Source organism: Leptinotarsa decemlineata, unplaced genomic scaffold (genome assembly GCF_025532065.1).
Source record: "Leptinotarsa decemlineata unplaced genomic scaffold, Ldec_3_MD MMD2_tig00026294_RagTag_RagTag, whole genome shotgun sequence".
NCBI classification, from domain to species: Eukaryota; Metazoa; Arthropoda; class Insecta; order Coleoptera; family Chrysomelidae; genus Leptinotarsa; species Leptinotarsa decemlineata.
In genome coordinates, this window is record NW_027412674.1 from 13,048,142 (window position 1) to 13,070,020 (window position 21,879).

Genomic DNA, 21,879 nt, shown 5'->3' on the forward strand with positions numbered 1-21,879 from the left:
GCGGCGTTGCCAATTCTATCAAAAAGTCCAAGCAATTATATTTTTTTTAATGAAACACCCCGTATATTAATACATTTTTGGAATCACTCTAGTATTTTAATACTTTTTGTTAATAATGTCCTATACCTATCTCTATCTGTTTTCGAGTTAAAAAATAAATTGTGCTAAATATGGTCCAAAACATAGCCTTAATTGAAATTAAGTACATCAGTACTCTCAATTCATGAAAAGATGATATTTTGATGATAGTTTGGATGAACTCGAAATATTCAAATAACCCCCTGAAACCCCCTGTATATTACTCAATAAATTGAAAGATGGTAAAAAATGCTTCAAGATGATATACATGTCCCTATACCCAAAATGGTCAAGTTTTCTTAATAAAGCCGTTTTTGTGGAAAAATAGTTATTCGCGTTTTACCTACAAGTGTTGAAAGTGGCATTTTATTTTGTGAGTGCACGAGCAAAATAAAATCACTTTTAACAAATGTATCATACAAATTTTTTTGTGTAACGTTACTGCTGATAATAAAAAAAATTATAGGGTCCATGAGATTTGAACACACGATCTTTGGATTACAAGGCATTATAAAGATTACATACGCCAACTCACGTTATTTTAAGGAGAATTATTGGTTAGTCATGAAAGACTTTCTAAAGTTGGACTGAATACTACTTCGTCATCGTCAGTAACTTCACAGGGATTTAATATTACCAATAGCACGAACTGCATGTGTGAACTTTTCTAAATGATTTTTTGGTAGGTGTTCTGATTGAAGTGTTTCTATCAAAGAAATTTTCAATAACAGTTGTACAGAAAATAATTTTTAAAGAATTTTATTTCTAGGTAGCCGTGGAAATATCAAGCTTATGACAGTTTGGTGACTTTTATAAGTAATTGATAAATGGTTATTGACGGTGTTTCAAAAAATCGCCAAAAATGAATGCAAACATTGATTATTCAAACGAAGTTCTTATGAAATTATTTATTATACACGGACAGTGTGATCAAATCATTGCCAGAAGTTGTAGAAAATTAACACCAATGAACGAGGGGAAGTTTGTAAGATTACAAAATAATTTCCTTAACTATGGCTCCATGTTGAAAGCCCCTTCATCATTACCAAAACCTGTTACTTCAAATGAGGACAATACTGTTAACGTTTTGGAATATTTTCATGCATATCCAGAAGCTTCCATTCGCAGTGCAGACAAAGATTCAGGTGTATCACATGCTTCAGTACAACGAATTTTGAAAGATCACGGAATGCATCCGTATGAATTTACCAAAGTTCAAGCTCTGAAAGCAGAAGACTTCGAACGTAGAATGCATTTTTGGAAATCCCTTCTGATTCATACACATTAAGATCGGGAATTTTTGTCAAAAATAATGTGGAGCGACGAATCAAAATTTACAAGGGATGGTGTTTTCAATAGAAGGAATAAACATTTTTGGACTGATCATAATCCTCATGTTACAATAGAAATGGTTTTTTAAGAAAAATTTGACTTGAATGTTTTCTGTATTCTGCAGAACAATAAAATTAGATTTTTTATTTATGAAGACTCACTGAATGCAGAAATGTATCTTCAAATATTGAGGACGACTGTAACCGATTTTCTTGAAAATTTGCCTTTAGAGGAATATAGGAATCCGTGGTTTCAACTGGACGGAGCGCCAGCTCATTCCACCCAGGAAGTTTCCAGGAAACTTGACGAACTCTTCGACGGTCGTTGGTTTAGGCGTTTAGGGCCGTTGGATCGGCCACCGAGATCACCCGATCTCACGTCACTTGACTTTTTTTTATGGGGTGTTTCGAGAGAAAGGGTATACAGTACTCCAGTGCCTACCAAAGAAGAATTGTGACGGCGAATAGTGCAGAGTATTGAAGATCTGAATCCCTAGGAAATTGAAGAAGCAACACCACAAGTCGCGTACAAAAAAACATTTCAAAGTGTTCAGAATGTAATGGACAACATTTTCAGCATTTATTGTGAAAATGTGATATTTTGTTTACAATTTTGTTATTGTGAATCATCCTATTATTGCCTGTACTTTCACATGTTTTAGCCCACAAAATCTGACTTTTCACCAGTAATGACTGATTTTTGGTACAGTTGTTCCCTGGAAACTTTGAGCAATAGTTAAGGAAATTATTTTGTAACCTTACAAACTTCCTCTCGTTCATTGGTGTTAATTCAGGATACATTTGGTTGAATTTTTTACACGTTCTGACAATGATTTGATCACTTTGTTCATGTGTATAATAAATAATTTCATAAGAACTTCGTTTGAATAATCGATATTTGCGTTCATTTTGGAAGATGATGCGAAACACCGTCGATAACTCTTTACAAATTACTTATAAAAGTTACCGAACTGCTATAAGCTTGATAATTTCACTGCTACCAAAATCCAAATTTTTAAAAAAATAATGTTTCCAGAAGAAGCGACTTTATTGAGAAAACTTGACGATTTAGGTATAGGGACATGATATATCATCTTGAAGCATTTTTCACCATCTTTCAATTTACCGAGTAATATACAGGGAATTTCATTTGAAAAAATGAACTTTTTACTACTTTTATGCACAATGGAAATAATAGTAATTTTAGCACGCCCTGTTAGATATGGAGTCGATTTCTTGGTGTTATTTGAATATTTCGAGTTTATCCAAACTATCATCAGAATATCAACTTTTCGTGAATTGAGAGTACTGATGTACTTAATTTCAATTAAGGCTATGTTTTGGACCATATTTAGCACAATTTATTTTTTATCTCGAAAACAGATAGAGATAAGTATAGGACATTATCAACAAAGAAGTAATAAAATACCAGAGCGATTCCAAAAATGTATTAATATACGGGGTGTTCTATTTAAAAAAATAAAGTTGCTAGGACTTTTTGATGGAAGTGGCAACGCTGCAATGCTGAAAATATTTCAGATCAATAGAACAGGTAAGGAAATGTGGGAGGAAAAATTTTCAGAAAAATCATGCTTTGTGTTTCCCAGAAACGTCCAACCTACCATCGACCGTGAGTCACGCTGTATATATATTTTGAGTTATGCTGCATGTCAGATCTCTTAAAAATAATATTCGAGACCTCAATCTTGATTATCGGAAGATATGACGTTGAAAAATATATTTCAAATATAAAATACCATCGATGTGGATTCTCAATATGCTTTAGAAGGTTCAAATTCAGTCAATGTCAAATATACTCCTCAAATTATGTTGAAAACTGGTTTTTCTGCACTGCAGAAACAGGAGAAACTGAACAAAATAATTTCCATGTTCAAAAATGAAGTTTTCCAGTTACTGATGAAAATTAATATAACGGTTGCGATTTCAATTAGGCACTGAACCACTACATGATTAGATCTTCCATTGAATCATGAATATGAGAGCACTAATGATCATTAGTCTAGTCGATATTCTCTCATGCATAAACAAACAAAGCTCAGTAGTTACAGGCGTGAAGGTCATATCCTGAAAATTAATTGGTGATTACACTAGGTGAGAATCGATATAATATCATATTCATGATCTGAAGAAAACATTTACATCTCTCAATTGAGTACAACAAGCAGCATGCCATTTGAGCGAAGTGAGTACCTTGAGAACATTTAGATAGATATACAGAAATATCTTTATTGGCCAAAATGTAATACACTTTGTCGACACAGGGTGTCATGATTATAAATACGTTAATGTTGATAATACACAAAATGTTGTTTTTTTTAAAGACTATATAGTATTCACAAAAATACAGTGAAGATTATAAATAACAGATAACAAAAAACAATAAAAAGATGTCAAAGATATGAAAAAATGTAAAAATATGTTATTAATGAAACAACACAATTTTATAATTTCTTTCATCGTGGTATACCGTGGTATACATCGTGGTATATCAAGAGACTAGAATTTGTATGGTTTAGAAATTGTTTTGAATGGAAAATAAAAATAAAACACTTTCCACAAGTGTGGATAGGCATTATCGTGGAGCAGTATAGGACTCCTTTTGACCACTTCCTGCTGCTACTGATCCAATTTTCGGTATATTACGACTCATGATAGGCTCTGCTGTGACGTTTTGTTCCGGTTGCAGGAAACTATAGTGAATCACACTAACTGCTGATCACCACACAGTAACCATGGTCTTTTTTTTGTTGGGTATTGAACAGCTCATGTTCCACACATCTTGGATTACTATAGTTTGACCACTTCGGGGCTCATCTTCGAGGCTGAAGTCTCTGGAACAAAATTTCGCAAACCAACGTCTTACAGTGCTTCCATTAATACTGTTGTGAATTATGCCATGAAGAAAACAACGCCAGCCGCCACTGGTAGCCATAAACCAATTGTGACGTAGCTAAGAGCGCGCGAGTGTTCGATGTTCGCTGCCTTTCTAGATGTAGCGAGAATAATGCTACCGGCTTCGATGGAATTCCGAGGAATGTTCCAGCGGTTTCGATTGCCAAATATAAGTGCCATCCACTCGTCCATCGAGACAGTCAAGTGGAAGTTACAGTGCGGTATGCGGAGCGATTTGATAATGCGATAGACATTTGAATAATAGTTGAAGTTTAGGTTGAAGTGTTTTGTTTCATTGACAGTAAAATAAAGTTGAGTTTGAATATTATACCGCGTAGTCAATAATGGTAAAATCATATAGTGAAACCGTAAGAATAGTAACATTGCCAGTTGCCAGGTTGAATTTTCGGGTTGTGTCGGCTGTGCTTTGGCTCAATTTGAATTTATAGAGGTCAGTCGGTAGCCAAGCGGTTCGGCGTGGGTGATTTGTTCACTCACTCGAATTGACTGCCGTGTTGGTCGGTGGTTCAAGCCCTAGTCTGAACGATCGATCTTCACTTGCTATCGTCCAACCCGTGTTAGGAATCACACGTTAAAAGGTAAGACCTCGTTAATCCTTAGCTCGCACAAGTTTCGACTTCTGAGGGTTGTCGTTCGTAGGGGTGCGACAGCTGGTTAACGGAAAAACAGATTTTAAAACAGATTTTTAAAACAGAAATCGGTGGAAAACCGCTCAACGACATCATATAGCTGAAAAAAAGTTAAAAATTGAAATTTGGAAAAATCAACAGCATCAATACATAGAGTACAAATTTCCTTGTCGATCAGTATACTCCTGTAGCACGACACAGTAGAATAAATATTCAATGAGATGACATCAAAATGAACAAAACTCTTGAAACAACCCGATATAACATGATTAATTTCTTTAATGCATCATAATTGCAAGTTACTTGCATGACCACGTTATTTCTAATGTTTTATTTTTATTTTCCAGTCAAACCCATTTCTAAACCATACAAATTCTATTCTTTCGGTATACCACGATGTATACCACGGTAAACCACGATGAAAGTAATTTTAAAATTGTGTTGTTTCATTAATAACATATTTTTACATTTTTTCATATCTTTGACATCTTTTTATTGATTTTGTTGTCCGTTATTTCTTTATATTGAGTTTTGTGCAGATATTGCATGAACGTTGCATTGCTTTTGGCTCAAAAAAATAATTAACTAATAAATATTGAAATTATCTTCAAGTTTTGTGAAACAACTTGAACAGCGATTCTCGGATCTATCGTCAAAAACAGTTTAGGTTGTAGATCTTCATCCGAGAAGCACTTTTTTTGACATAATCTACTAGGAATATCACCAATCCGTTATTTTCGACACCTCGACACTCGTTTCGATCACCAAGTGATCATCTTCAAGAGGAAGATTAAACTAAATAAATATACAATGTTGTCCTTATTTATACCATAGATACTTCTGCTGGGTACCTGCGTCTAAATTGTTTTTAATTAATGTTGCAATATTGCCTTTTGTACTAGTCTTGAATTGATTTTACAATATTGCCTTATCTAATAGTCAGGTAAATCTGATAAATTAAATACTATTTCAACAAGCTATATAGTATACTATTAGGTATTGGTCCACCATCGTTATTCATAATATTATTATGTTCACTCATTTATTTGATGGTGTTTGACAATGTTTCATGGTTCATTTCATCAGTTCGGACTTCCATTTACATCATTTATGTCATATTAGATAATGTTTACTTATATCTACACTCTCCTAGGCATCTAGATGCCTTTTTTTCTGATTGATTCGGCCGTTACTTGATGAAGATCCATAGTAATTTCACAAACTACACCTAAACGATTTGATCTCCACAAACTTTATTGAAAAAATATATCACAACATGTTTCGCTAAACATTAGTTTTTTCAAGTGATCAATACATCAAATTATCCTTACATTCATATTTATATACTACAGGTAACCATAATTGGGACTACCTGTAAGAAATTATCTGAACCTCTACATCTCGTACCTGCTCAATTATGATTATCTAAAGCATATTTCTTCCAAATGATTCAGTTTCAAACCTTTATTTTTTGAATGTGGAAAATTTCGAACTCTTCATTAAAGATGTGATTTTTTTCTAGAAGATGATTTGATTATGTTGAATTTGTTTTCTTATTGACATAGCTCTTACGATGTTCCTGGATTCGATTCCTAAATGTCCTGCCAGTTTGACCAATAAATACCTTAGGGCACGTTCACACTTTAATTTATATACTCCTGATTTCTCGAATTTGGATGTTTCATCCTTATTATTTTTAACTAGCCAACTGATATGTCGAAATCCTGTCACTTTTCTAATAGTAATTCAACGATTTTCCATAACAATTCTCTTCACTTTCTCTTCACATTTTCATCGATTGTGCTGATACGTCAAGGGCGATTGTCGTCATCCATATCTTCTCGACCGTCTGTGGAAATCTTGTACCACTTGTAAACATTGTTATAACTTAAAGTACAATCACCGTATGCCACTATCAACATTTCAAGTGTTTCCAAGCAAAAAAGTTCTAACTTTCATGCCTGTCACCCACAAACTAAACAGCTGAAACTGTGAAAATATGTTCGATTCGAGTGTTCCAACATAAAAATGATCGCTAATGTATGCAGCCCCTGAAATTTGAATATTTACCTTGTTCTTTTCAACATACCTCGTATTCGTGATCACTTTGATAACCAAATCACTGAAAGTTGTTGCTTGTGCCGGTTTTCAACTTTAGATTCGTGCTCAGCGGACAGAAATATCCTGATCGCCGCTGTTGATATATTTCCTTTCATTCAAAATTGGAAGTTTTGAAAATAGCCCGAAATTTCCAGATGGATTTTCCTCAGAAAACTGAATTGATGGAATTAATAGAGTCAAGAAGTTCTGTGCTAGATAGAAATTGAAATGTTCCAAAGATTTCATGAAAATTGAAATATGATGAAAGCTCAACAAAGACGTACTGAAGAATAAAGACAATCAGTTCAAAAGTATCTTTTTGAAAAACAGATTCTCACAAATGAAACATTCGTTTTCGCTGTAACGATAAATTATTGACGACATGCGATATGAGCATTCGTAACGTGACAGAAATACTACTTAGTTTTGAGCCTTGTCTCGCATATTGACCTGTCGCGCAAAATTGAATGTCATACCGTATCAACCCTACTCAAACAAATTAAATTTCTGGCAACAGACGTGTTAGTGAGACAAACTGCTCCCATTTGCCCATTCCACTGTTTTTTGTCTTCATTTGGGTCTTTTATGTGTAGGAAAAATGGTGCCGCTGCGACTAGAGAATTGCTCAAGGGCGACCCCGACGCTCACAATTTTCAGGAATATACGTATAAGAAGATAACTCCATGTGATATATGTTCACAAGTTCTTAGAGGTGAGGAATGTATTGAATATGTTTATTTCTGAAAAAAATAGTGAAACTTAATCGAATAGGTTGTGTTAGGTCCAAAGTGAGTGGGTCTATTCGACCCGCAACCCGTAAGGGTTTATTGTGGCTTACAATTATTCACACTCGACCAAATGAACTCAGATGGTAAGAGTACGGTTCTGCCGAACTTAAAAAGTCTGATTCAGTCCCCAACGGGGCAGGCATAAATTATGTGCTTTGCTGTTTCATCATTTTCCAATTAGAGATGATACACACTGTCTTCCGACAGTGGCCAGGAATCTAAATCGAATAACAATTTTCAAATACAGGTTAGTAATTTTGAAAGTACCTACACCCAATATCATTCTATAAGAAAACAATCTGATGAATCAAAGACCTCGGGTGTATTTGTCCCTATTTAAGCCAAGGGAAGCCAAGAAAGGGATCAATATGAGACCAAGAAATGAGATACACTGTTTGATAAACCTCAAAAATGCAAATTGAAATGTATCCATGTTCTGGAGTCGTATCTACTTATGTATCGTTTGGTATTTGATGTATGTACCTACATATATAAAATTGTGATTTAATTATTATTAAGTTATCATCGTGACTGAAATTATAAATTCCAATCAGCATATCAATTATATATATATGTGACTGTGCTTCAATTAGTATTATCGATTTTCTTCACTTTTTCCTCATTAGTATTTTAATATTATGTGATTGTGTTTGTATTTGTTTACTATCGTGAAATCATTTCATATATTTTATTTATTAATTAATTGCTTTCAGATATTTCATCAATATTTTATAAATTTACCATATATTTACGATTAACTAGTTACTTTTTTTAGAATTTATTATACAGTGCAGTCCATATGTATGGAATAAATTCATTTTTAGCGTTATTATGTACTATGTGAAAAAAATCTGAAACAGGTCGATTTTTATTCTCAAATTGACAATTTACAGTATGAAAATATTATACCCCACCACCACCCCTTCTGAATTATAAGCACCCCCTCGAAAATTTTAAATAGCAAAGGGGGTCGTGTGGCACCTTGTAGAAAAGGGATTTCAGTCCTCTCTTCAGCAATATAAAGTTTTTAAGTTTGGAGCAATCATAACTGAGGAAATTAATTTTTACAATTGAATTAAATGTTCAAAATGACCACCATTATTCACTTCTTGACAATAACCTGATCTATTAAACAAACCATCCCTGTAACACGCTCCTTACTGACCTTGAATCCTGGAAAAAATCTTTGAAGATACTAAAATATTAGACAAAAAGCCAAATAAATTATACGTCAGTATAATATTTGTGGGCGTATCAAATTTAATTATGGCTCATTTGTCCGAGACTCAAAGAATAGACATTTTAATGATTGTGGTAATAAAACATGAACTCAAAAGGAGGTTTGTAAAATTTTCAGTAATAAATACCCTGGTCAACACGTGCCGCAGTCTTCAGTTAGCAAAATTGAAAAAAAGTTTCGTGAAACTGGACATGTAAAAAATATTGAAAAACCAGTTAGAAATGTTCAATTTACTGATGAAAAAAAGTAAGATGTACTTCTAGAGATTAAGGAAAATCCGCATAAGACAACTCGAGAACTTGCCACCGACAATGATGTAAGTAAATCATCTATTCTGAGAGTTTTGCATAAAGAAAAATACCACCCTTACAAAGTTCAGTTGGTTCAGGAGTTAAATGAAGATGATCCTGATAGAAGGCAAGAATTCTGTGAATTGATGATGGACAGAATGAACGCAGACTTGCAATTCATAAACAAAATAGTGTTTTCTGATGAAGCGACGTTTCATTCAAACGGAACAGTTAACAGACAGAACTGTAAATATTGGACCAGAGAAAATCCTCACTGGATGTGTGCGACTCACACTCAATATGCTGAAAAAGTTAATGTTTGGGTTGATATCATTAACAATAAAAATATCGGCCCTTATCTTTTCGAGGGCACTGTTAATGGTGAGGTTTATCTAGATTTTTTGATTAAGTTTTCAGTGCCTACATTACAAATACATTTTCCTGATGTTAATCATCCAAATGAGATAGATCGAACTATTTACTACCAACAAGACGGAGCTCCACCGCATTTTGCACGTACAGTTAGAAATTATTTAAACAAGGTTTTCCCCAATAGGTGGTTTGGAAGACGTGGAACGATTGAATGGCCGGCTAGATCCCCCGATTTGACTTCTCTCGATTACTTCTTATGGGGTTATTTGAAATCTAATGTATATTTCGATAGACCAAACAATATTGCTGATTTGAAAGTTAGGATAACGGAAGAAATTAACAAAATAACCCCCGAGGTCATACTAAATGTTGTACGAGAATTCCAAAATCGCCTCGGTTATTGTCAAGAAGTTAATGGTAGTAATTTTGAACATTTAATTCAATTGTAAATTACATTGAAAAATACATTCTAAATATTATTTGGCATTATTATCTTCATTCTACGTAAAGTTTTGTGATACCTAGAGACATTATCAAAATTTTACATCCTAAAAATCAATTTTCTCAGTTATGATTACATCAAACTTAAAAAACTTTATATTGCTGAACAGAGGACTAAAATCCCTTTCCAACAAGGTGCCACACGACCCCCGTTGCTATTTAAAATTTTCGAGGGGGTGCTTATAATTCAGAAGGGATGCTGGAGGGGGATACTATTTTCATACTGTGAATTGTCAATTCAAGAATAAAAATCGACCTCTTTCAGGTTTTTTTCATATAGTACATAATATCGCTAAAAATGAATTTATTCCAAACATATGGACCGCACTTTATAATAACCTTAGTGATCCACGGGCATGTTAGCTTTTGTGGATTTTCTCTGTGTTTGTTTACTTGCATTCTTCAATAATGACTTGAAAGTGCATGTATTGATTCTTTGATAAATGAATCATCTGTATTTGTTGCAGATAAAGATGGCTAATTTCATTATCATTGTTCATGAAATCATATCCAGAGGCTCACGTAATTGAGTATGTTAATGAGTGGATTTGTTTTCCAGGACACACTAGACAAGGACTCAAATGTAGAATATGCAAGATGAACGTTCACGTTGATTGTCAAGACAAAGCCTCTAAATGTCAAACAAAAGCGCGGCTACTCAGGAGACAGAAATCTACTTCAGAAATTGAAACTAGAGTACCGGAACTGAATCCTGACGATGAAAGTGAGTTTGTCAGTAATTGGTAGTTAGACTCAGCCTATTGGAATTTGATATGATTGTCAAAGTTCAGGAAGTGTAGGGTATGAGGTTTCTGTTACTCTATTGAAGACCTTACTTTGAATATTTTTTCCGATTTGGTTTCATAGGAAAAGATCGATCTTTCCTAAATTATCTTCCTTGTCTCGTTCGATTATTACGAGAATATAGCGCCAATAATACCATGAAATCAACGGTCGTCATGCAAACCATTCCTTTTTTTTATAGCATATACAGTGCGGATGTAAGAAGTCCTCCACTCAACTTTTGAACTTTTAGAATATACTGATGAAAATCAGTACTTTCCGTAGAATCAAAATATTCTTCTGGTAATAGAAACCTCGCCTTGTAATTTCTGACAGGTTCAAATGAAATGATACAATAACATAAATGATTACGATTTGTCATGATTTTTTTATTTCCTCACTTGTTTCCGACAATAATAATCATTATATTTTCATACTTTCTTCGTTAACCTTTCTGAATTACAGTTTCACAAGCATATATGGGCTGTTGAACAACTGGGTTGTCTCTTGGAGGTTTTAGATACGATGAACCACAGCGGTATAGAAAGCAAATGACGTATTCGAGAGTTTCATAATATACTCCTATCATTTTTCAATATTAAGGATATTGAAAGATATTTTGCACTTTTTTTTTCAAGGCAAGTATCCTCAACCGTATTCAGATTACCTACAGGAAAGGTTCTCGAACACTCAACATTTTTTACACATTTTAGACTTGGAAAGTTTTTGTGAGACTCCAGTACCAATGATCTATTTTGAAACACCCCAAAATCGTTCCAAATTCGAAGTCGAATATGCTTATTTTTATTTTAAAAATTGATATGCCATATATTTATTTGGTGTGGAACCATAATTTCCACCTAGCGAAACATCAGTTTCTCAGCAGTATAATATTTTGGAATTATTCTCTACAATATTCATATTTTCCTTGATTATTTCCAAATCACTGAAAATGTCGATGATTCTGATCCCAATAGTCCATGCAGCTTGTGTTTTTTTTTTGCGGAAAGTTTTGCAAGAGTTTTGAAAATGGCTTCTAAATCGTATTTTGGGCTGTTAAACACGAATCTGAGGTTTGCTAACAAAATTTATCCGGGAAATATGTTTTTTGTGCAAAAATTGTTAAAAAAATTCGACTTAGTTTTGGTTTTTTGCGAATAACTCGAAAACTATGCAATTGGTGTAGAAAGGTAACCCATAAAAAAAGATAGAGAATAAAATTTCCTATATTTTATATTGATGTTAATCGTTAAGCCACGGGAGAACGCTAAAAGTGGGGTGAAAACACCAAAATTCCTAAAGTAGGGATATATATATATATATATATATATATATATATATATATATATATAAAACAAAGGAACTTTCTTTGGGTTATCAGCAGAACGGAAGTGTACTCTTATAACACAAGTTATTCCAATATTTCGATAAAGTTCATTATCATTATCAAGGAAAAGCTATATATATATATATATATATATATATATATATATATATATATATATATATATATATACATATATATATATATATATATATATATATATATATATATATATATATATATATGTATATATATATATATATATATATATATATATATGATGAGCTGTTTTCTCGGTATATATATATATATATATATATATATAAAAACAAAGGAACTTTCTTTGGGTTATCAGCAGAACGGAAGTGTACTCTTAAACACAAGTTATTCCAATATTTCGATGAAGTTCATTATCATTATCAAGGAAAAGCTACAAAAAATGTGATGCAATAACATAAAATTTGTTACAAAAAGGCTCAAACTTACTGTTGGTGAGGATGGCCGTGTCGAAAAAAATGTTACGTTTGAATAGTTGAAACATGTCATGTAAAAACAAGTTATCAGATTAAAATAAAGTTTTGACTCCTCACTGATACAAGGAAGATTATTTAAATTTACATAATAAAATCGTTATGGTTTGAAATTATAATTTCACTGGTGAAATCCAAGTGGTTGCAGACCACAGAGAGAGATAAAAACAGTTGACTCTGACAGTTGTTCTGTGATTCGATTTGAAAGATCGTTCGTTTGTAAGTTTATGTTTCAGAGTGGAAAAAAAGAGAAAAGTTATGGTGCAAGTGTGATCAGAGTCAACTGCTGTTTTGTGAGATTATTAATGAGAAAACCAAATGTCAAAAGCATACAATTATTTAATAGAGTGAAGTAAAAGTCTGGCTTTGGGAAGTTGTGTTGTGTTTTGATTTGACAAATCAAACTTCAAATCCTTTTTGTGAAATTTAACATATATATATATATATATATATATATATATATATATATATATATATATATATATATATATATATCGTTTATATGTACGAAATGATATTTATGTGTGTTTGTGTATAGTGTATATTAATAGTAATATGAATGTTAAAATTGTCACCATCTTCATTCTTCAATCTTCGAATTCTTCGAATGGGTTAGTGAGGACTTTGAGAACTCTAGAAAATTTAGAAAGTTGTGACTGTCAAAATACTGCTTCTCTGCAATCCTCAAATGATTGTATCTTCGATTTTCTTACGTCCTCAACTTTTTCGAGGGCCGTTCACTAGGATCTGGATCATCTGTGAAAGAAAAAAATAAAAGCAAAGAATCAGTGGAGGGAGTTAAATTTCAATAACGGATTGAGTAGTATTGAAATATTGCAAGCATTTACCTTTTGAGTTTTCTCCTTGTGGAATATCCAACGGTAACAAATCGTCCATCTCAGCCTCGGCTTCCTCCTTGTCCTGCCCCTCATCTTGCACTGTTTCCCCACCCATAATTTCGCTGGCAATTTGTGGTGCACTTGCACGAAATCAGGTTCAGAAGCGCAGGGGGAGCTGGAGAAGCAAGCATGATCACTGGCTCTAAGCCTGAGATGGCTTTTTTCCAACTCCACTCCTCTGGGTCTTTTTCCTCACCAAGCCAGTGCTACCTGGTGGTAGACCCTGAGAGAGCGCTCCTTCGCTGCAGCAGCACTAGGTGATAAAGCTGCTACGTTTGAGCTGAGCGTGAAGGAGATGAACCTCAGGTGGTTGCGGGTGGATGTGGTTTTTCTTGTGTAACCGTACCGGGAAACCAGAAAACGTGCTTCTGTGGCGGTTACTGATTCTTGGGAGGCGTTGGGGTTTTTGAAGATGTGGATCACGTTTCCTAGGCTGGGGTTCTTCAAAAGCGTATTTGAAAATTTCGTCTTTCTTTGCCTGAAGAGGGCAGACGTGGTATCACACCCGCTCATCGCGTATAAAAAGAGGATGTGGTGAGTCCAATCAAAATGACCACTGTCTCGTTAGAAGGAGCCAATGACAGTGCTGTGGTGACAATGAGGGTGTCAGCATTTTCTTTTGCCTGTTTGTACTGCAATCTAGCAGATGCGAATAACGACGAAAGCATGGCTATAAGCTGCGCTGCTTATGACTGCTAGCGGTTTGACTCAAGTCATTTCTTCAATGTTGCATTCCCGTGTCGAATCACCGAAAATCCCGATTTTTGGATTTTTGAGGGTTTTCCCCCACTTTTAGCGTTTCCCATGCCTCAATGGTTGACCGTGGAAAAAAAAATTCAATAACATAAAATGTAGGAAATTTTATCTTCTTCCTTTTTGTGTGAGTGATCTTCCTACACAAAATTTGTAGTTTTCGAGTTATTCACAAGAAACCAAAACGAAGTCAATTTTTTTCACAAGTTTTGCAAAAAAAACATAAGTATTTCCCGTGAAAAATTTTGTTGTCAAACCACAGATTTGTGTTCAGTAGCCCAAAATACCATATAGAACCAAATTTCAAAACTCTTGCAAAACTTCCGGCAAACTGCCCTTTTTTGACACAAGCTGCCTAGAGTACAATGTCAATCCATCAGCAAGAGAAAATTACACTGCCAGGAAATTTAAGATAATAAAATATTTCAATTTCATTATTCACTAGACCTACTTCAATGTACCTACAATACTGAAAAATGGTAACACAAAAAATTATTCAAAATCTTGAATTTCTATTCAGAAGATTTTTTTTCCATTTGATGATGAACAAAAAGTTTGACTAGAATTACGAAAACAGGATATAATCGAATGCTCAGAAGCAAAACAAGATGAATTTATTTTGTTTACTTCATCAACCTCTCAAAGAGTGTGAAAGCTATTTTCTGGGTTTTTTTGGCCGTGGTTTTTATGCATGACGTTTTTTCTACTACTGTGGTAGACAATATCAAAGGCGATGTGGTAACGATACCACTGCCCGAGTTGGTGCTTGAGTTGTTTCCATTGTTTTGACCGCATCAACAACATTGTTCGCTGCTGATCAAGTTCTTACATTCATGTATAAGTTGGGGCCCTGCTATAGGATTGTGCCTCATCAGGGTTACAGTTATTTAATCTTATCTATTTATGATGCACTGTTTGGAACCTTTGGTGTAGTAATGAATATTACTGGAGTTGATCACTTGGTGATTGAAACACGTGTCGAACTGTTAAAAATAACGATTCGGTGTTGGGAAAGAACTCCAGTAATAATCTTTAATCTTATCTATGTTAGTGTTCGTGTGTTTTTCCTTTGTTTTGTTATGGTGTCCTGGTCCATAGCTGTGGACGTTGTTTGAGGAGTATTGGTTTGTGTTAAGTCAAGGGTGGTATGGTTGAGTCTTCACGGTGTTCCAGGCCGTGTACTGTTCGCCATTTGATATCCAATGGATATCCCTCTAGGATGTTCCGGATCTGCTCCGTAGGGTCTTCCACTAACCCCAGGAGCCTGGCTAGGAGGAACGAGAGCTTTTTTCCTGGTATCCTTTTGGCGTCTCCACGGTGCCTCCACGGGGCCTCCAGGGGGTGGACAGGTTGCTGATAGCCGTGGTGTTGTGATTCCTCATGGTTCTCGATGCGTATCGGCTTTGGAGTTCTTGAAATCTCAAGCTGATTGGGGTAAAAATCTATTCAGTTAAATAAGTCTTGGGGGGATATCGGTATGGAAGGTTATGGATATTTCTTAGGATATTTAGTATGTGGAGGATTTGTTTCTGGGAGAAAGTGCAGTAGAGGGTGGTTTCATGGTCCACGATCGGTCTCATAAACATTTTGTTGCATCTAACGAGCTTGCCTATCAGCGTTTTTAGGAGACTTGCCCTTTTTCGGACTTTGTCCAGGGTTTCTCAAAGGTCGGTCTCCCAGTTGAGGGTACTTGTGAAAGTAACCTCCAAGTAGGACACCAAGTTTTGGAGGTGGAGGTTCTGTCCCAACAGTCTAAAGTTCGAGTTATTAGTATTCTGTTTGGAGCGGGTAGTGGTATTATGGTGTCTAAATGGAACGGTTTGAGTTTTAAGGGGGTTTATTTCGATGCACTACTTGTTGCACCAGTGCTCAAAGTGGTTTATCATTGTTTGGGATTGTGTTTGTAGGATATGAATGCTGGTGGCAGGAAAGTAAAGAATTGTGTCATCTGCGTATTGTAGGATATTTTGAGTGGAGGGAGAGTCGTGCACATAGATCAGGAATAGAGAGTGTGCTAGGACTGAGCCATAGAATCTCTGGTTTTGGGGGTGGGAGCATAGGAGAGGGCTTCGCCGACTTTGACGCGGATTTGTCGGTTGGTAAGATTGGAGGCCACTAGCTCAATGAAATGGAGAGGAAGTCGGATTTAACTACGTTTCCAGATCACGCCCGCTGCCACACCTTATCGAATGCTTTTTCGATGTCTAGAAGGAAAAATTAATGTTTTGGGCATTTACTTCGACTAGTGCGCTTTGGATGGAGTGTTTGGGTCCGAAGCCATATTGGTGGGGAGGGATGATATTGTTGTCATGAATGAAGTCATCCAATCTGTTAGTGATTAGTCTTTCTAGAAGATTTCCGAGAACAGTAAGGAGACTGATGGGTCTATAGGAGTCGTGTTTGGTGAGGTCTTTTTGACGTTTGGAGATCAGGATAGTATTTGCCTGTTTCCAGGCTGATGGGAAGTATGTAGGTCTTGAACATGCGTCTAGGACGTGTTTGAGGTGTATCAGGGCGGGGTCGGGAGGATTTTTCAGGATTCGGCGTTTCATTGAGTCAGGGCTGTATATCTACCAATGTTGATGGCTTGGAGGATGTCTCTCTCGCTGAAGAAGGATCTTACGGAACAGGTCAAGGGGGATTTGACCGGCATGTCTGCTCAGAGGAGCGGAGGCTTGCTGTTGGACGTAGTTTAAATGACGGTTTACGGTGGTACGTAAAATACGTACGTATTTGACTCTAGTTTTATATTATTTAACAGATGACCCGTATATAATTGAGGACACATAACGTTCATTGCCTCTTTTCTCTTTTGAAATTATTTTTGTATTTTTTATTTCTCTTGCCTCCGTATATAATCTTGGATGTTGATTTCGAGTTTTATCGAGTATTACTGTATTTTTTAATGAGATAATGTGAGTACCTTCTTTGTTGAGAGCATCTTCAGCTGCAGCTGATTTGTCGGTTTGTATAATTCGATAATTCCTCTTGTATTCAGAGAAACGGATACTTACACTTTTCTACGTGGTACCAATGTGAACCGATACACAGCTACAAGTGATATCTTGAAGAAACACAACGTGAGACAAATATTTAGATCAACAGAAACTATAAGACAAAGTCTGAGGTCAACTAAGGATCTTAGAGATTCTTTAGCAACATCTGTGGCATACCTTGTAGCTGCGAGTCGGTCTACATTGGAACCACAAAAAAACGTGTGGGAACCCATATCACTAAACGCTTTGATAATATCTACCGCAAAAAGATACGAAACGTCAGGCATCAAAACCTTCAGACCACGGTCAATAAACTCGGAAATAACTCTCACACAGTCATCTCCGGCCGTGAAAGCTCAGATTTTCTAAAATAGTCTTCTGCCTCCTAATGATTACATTCAAAATTCTTGAATTCAACAGCCTGTATATGTCGGGATCCTTGAATTCATAGAATACACAGAGGATTGAAACCGCACAAGCGAGTTTCTTGAACTTAACACTTTTCATTGGATCGTTTTCTGTAGGGATAGCAGAGGTATACTCAATGCCAACAATTAACAGGCGGTTATCGATAAGGAACAACAACCGACTGTGTCCACCTCCCAACAATAATATTGATTTAGGTATTGTCACAGAAGCTGTGTATGTTTCCATGTTGACTGTATGATTTTTAACCACTTGTTTTTATATTACTACTAATTTTTCAGAAAGCTGGTTCGCTAAAAATTTCTGACATTATTGTTACTCAGCCTCATTATTTCCTGTTCATTCCTAAAAATTGTTGAAATAAATGAAACTGTTACCAAATCATAGCTCAACTTCTCATGATCAATTTGTATTTTTCCTAGAGTAGACCCGACAGACATGTGACTCTTTCAATTTGAAATTTCAATTCAAATATTAAAAAAATATTGTTTTTGACATTCTCTTTCAGGCTTCTAGCCAACCAGCTTTTAGTCGTATCACTTCCATATGTATAACAACTGTCATCTTCAGGCTTCACGCGCATTTCGGGCAATTTTGGTTACAAAATTCACCCACTATAAGTACCCTAAAAGATTTTTTTAGCGGTGAGGTTTTTAACTTCATTTGTCTATTGAAAAGTATATTCAAACTTTCTGGATCCAGAAAAAGCAGAGTATTATAACGACGCGGCGTTGCTGCTATTTGCTAAAAACTAAAACTGTGAGTATGGTACTGCTTTCTTGGTTTCAAGTCTATTGGTTTTTTTGAATAATGTTCATTCGAAATAAAATTCATCCTCATCATCGATGAGTTGCCAAAGAGTTCTCTTAATGAGTGAACGATACTGCGAAAGAACTTATGCACCTAATAATATTACTGGAGTTATATCCCAACACCAATCCGTTATTTTCAACACCTCGACACGTGTTTCGATCACCAAACGATCATATTCAAGAGAAAGAATTAACTAAATCTATATATAATGTTGTCCTCATTTATATCATAGATACCTTACCTAGGTACCTGCGTCTAAATTATTGAATTATTATTATTATCAATTCGTCTTGAAATTGATTTCACAATGTTGCCTCATCTACTAGTCAAGTAAATCTGGTTACTGAAAATGTTATTTCAACAAGCTATATAGTAAAGTATATTGGTGCATCATCGTTAATTATAATATCATTTTGTTCATAGTATTTTCAATACCAATTGGAACAGTACAGAGAAGGAATTCCCGCCTCGACATGGTCGGCATATTAGTTTTCAGCGGTAGTTTTTCAGTTACTTATTCCTACAATCATAGCAATTGATCACACCATGAAAAAGTAATCTCAACTGAATTTTTCCACCATGGGTAATTATGAAAAACTTCGAAATTTAAGGTAGTCGATTTCCGAGTCGAAAACTCTAAAATACAATGAAAACACAAATAATCACACCGAATTCTCGTCAAACATATATCTACAAAATAATAAAGGCCAACAGAATTGCTAAAAAAATCAAAATTCTTCTACGCTATATTCGGATGAGGTGGAATCATCATCGGGTTGAATAACGATCGGATTTGTGGAACTTTGCACATAATATTTGTTCTCCTCTTTTATAACGTGTACCACATAAATCTTCCACACATCACTATTACCTACTTCGTTCACCACTCGCCTTATATTGTCAAGAGCCACAGCATCCAAAGTCGGTGACTCATTACATTTCCGCAAGCTTTCTTTCATTGTGGCCCAAACCATTTCAATTGGATTGAACACACAATAGTATGGAGGCAAACGTGAGAGAATATGACCACGTGTTTCACACATCGAATCAATAATATACTCTTTTTTTAAATTACGTTGTTTTATGGTCGCCAGTAATACCTTTTTCGTTGGAATCTTTTCGGGTATTTCCATGTCATGATTTCGCATGAAATCAACAATATCTGCTTTTTTTATGTTATTGTTTGGTCCAGATTTTCCTATTGTAAATAGAACTAACAATATCTACTTAAAAAGTTTTAAATTTATTAACAGAGATACTTTAAAGGAAATTATTTTTGAAATGGCAAATAAAGGAAGTCCTGATGATATAAATGCAGAATTTTTAAAAAATTGTTTTGATAATGTTGCAATGCCCTTAATTAATGTCATAAATACTTCTATAGAAACCAGTACCATTCCATCAATCTTAAAAATTTCAACTATAACACCAATTGCTAAAGTTGCTAATTCGAATAAGGCATCTGATCTTAGACCAATCAATATGCTCTGTACTATTGAGAAAGTATTGGAAAAAGTAGTCTATAGGCAACTTGTTGAATATTTAGAAGAAAATAGTTTGTTAAATAGTGTACAGTCAGGATTTAGGAGCAAACACAGTTGCGAAACAGCACTGCAGTATGTTTTAGATGAGTGGAAACTAAACCAAAATAATAAATTAATCACAGGTGCTGTTTTCTTAGATCTTCAGAGGGCATTTGAAACTGTTAACCGCTCTTTACTTATTAGAAAACTAGAAAGCTTTGGTATTATTGATGATGCTTTAAAATGGATGATGGAATATTTAGATAATAGAAAACAGAAATTAAAATTAAATAACATTTTATCTTCAGAAATTATAAAGGAGTGTGGTGTACCGCAAGGTAGCGTGTTAGGTCCTCTTCTATATTTATTGTATACCGATGATATTTCATTTATAATTGATAGATGCTTTGTTCATCTGTTTGCAGATGATACTTTAATATATTATGCATCAAATGATCTGCTTGATATAATTAATGTAATAAATGAGATACTAAAATCTGTATATAACTGGTGCTGCTTCAACTCGTTAAAAATTAATAAAAATAAAACAAAATTCATGATTATAGGAAATGACAAGCAGTACCATGACTTCAAAAAATATAATTACAATATTAAAATATCAAATGATAAAATTGAGTTAGTAAGAAAAATTAAATATTTGGGTGTAATTGTAGATAATAGAATGTTTTTTAAGGAACATGCTTCATATATTATTAAAACAATAGCATTTAAAATTAATTACTTAAGTAGGCAATCTAAGCACTTAAACCAATGGTCGCTTTTACTTTTGTATAATAGCTTGATTTTACCTCATTTTACTTATTGTGGAACCATCTTGTACTTACTAAACCAAAATGAAATTGGAAGACTTCAGAAACTTCAAAATAGAGAAATGAGAGTAATATTATCTTGTGATAGAAGAACACATATAACATTAATGTTGAATACATTAAAATGGTTATCAGTAAAAAATTACTTTCGTTATTTAGCATTAATATTTATTTTTAAAATTAAAACTGGTAATGTTTCTGTATATCTACGTGACAAATTAAAGTATAACTTTGAATATCATGAATACAATACAAGAAGTCGCAATAACTTTCATATACGTCAGACTAGTAATGTTAATTCAAATAATACAGTTTTCATTAAAGGAGTTCAAGCATTCAACGAACTACCGGAGGATATTAAGAATGCTACCTCTCTAAATATATTTAAAAGAAAATTAAAAGTGCACCTTTTAGACCTACAAAGTGTTTAGTATAGGAACCTGCTAATACAGTTTTTTTTTCTTTTTATTTCATTTATTGTGCTGTTTTTATTTATATGTTTCAATGTACATGATTTTAAATTTTAAATTTCAATTGTGACATTTAAATTTTTAACCTAGACCAAGACTAATATTGTAACTGCATTGGCTTGTGCTAAATAAACGATACATATATATTGTTTGGTGTCGTAGTCAATAACCGAGAATGATACGAAGCGTTCTCCATAACAATAACCGAGTTTGGGGGAATATTTGGGAAAAGCTGCTCACTGGACCAGGTTTTGAATTAGGCCGCAGTC

General features: G+C 34.4%; 1 protein-coding gene across 12 annotated transcripts in view; it reads left to right on the forward strand.

The window, feature by feature from the left end:
* The window catches only part of Stacl (SH3 and cysteine-rich domain-containing protein), a 379,844-nt gene that overhangs the window by 269,182 nt on the left and 88,783 nt on the right, over window positions 1-21,879 (forward strand). For 10 of the 12 annotated variants that reach the window (XM_074180450.1, XM_074180451.1, XM_074180454.1 and 7 more), the window contains 3 exons: window positions 7,666-7,784; window positions 10,823-10,987; window positions 18,073-18,171. In XM_074180450.1, the coding sequence (XP_074036551.1) occupies window positions 7,666-7,784; window positions 10,823-10,987; window positions 18,073-18,171 (383 nt within the window). The remainder of the gene's footprint in view (window positions 1-7,665; window positions 7,785-10,822; window positions 10,988-18,072; window positions 18,172-21,879) is intronic. The other 2 variants (XM_074180455.1, XM_074180456.1) reach the window with 1 other exon arrangement.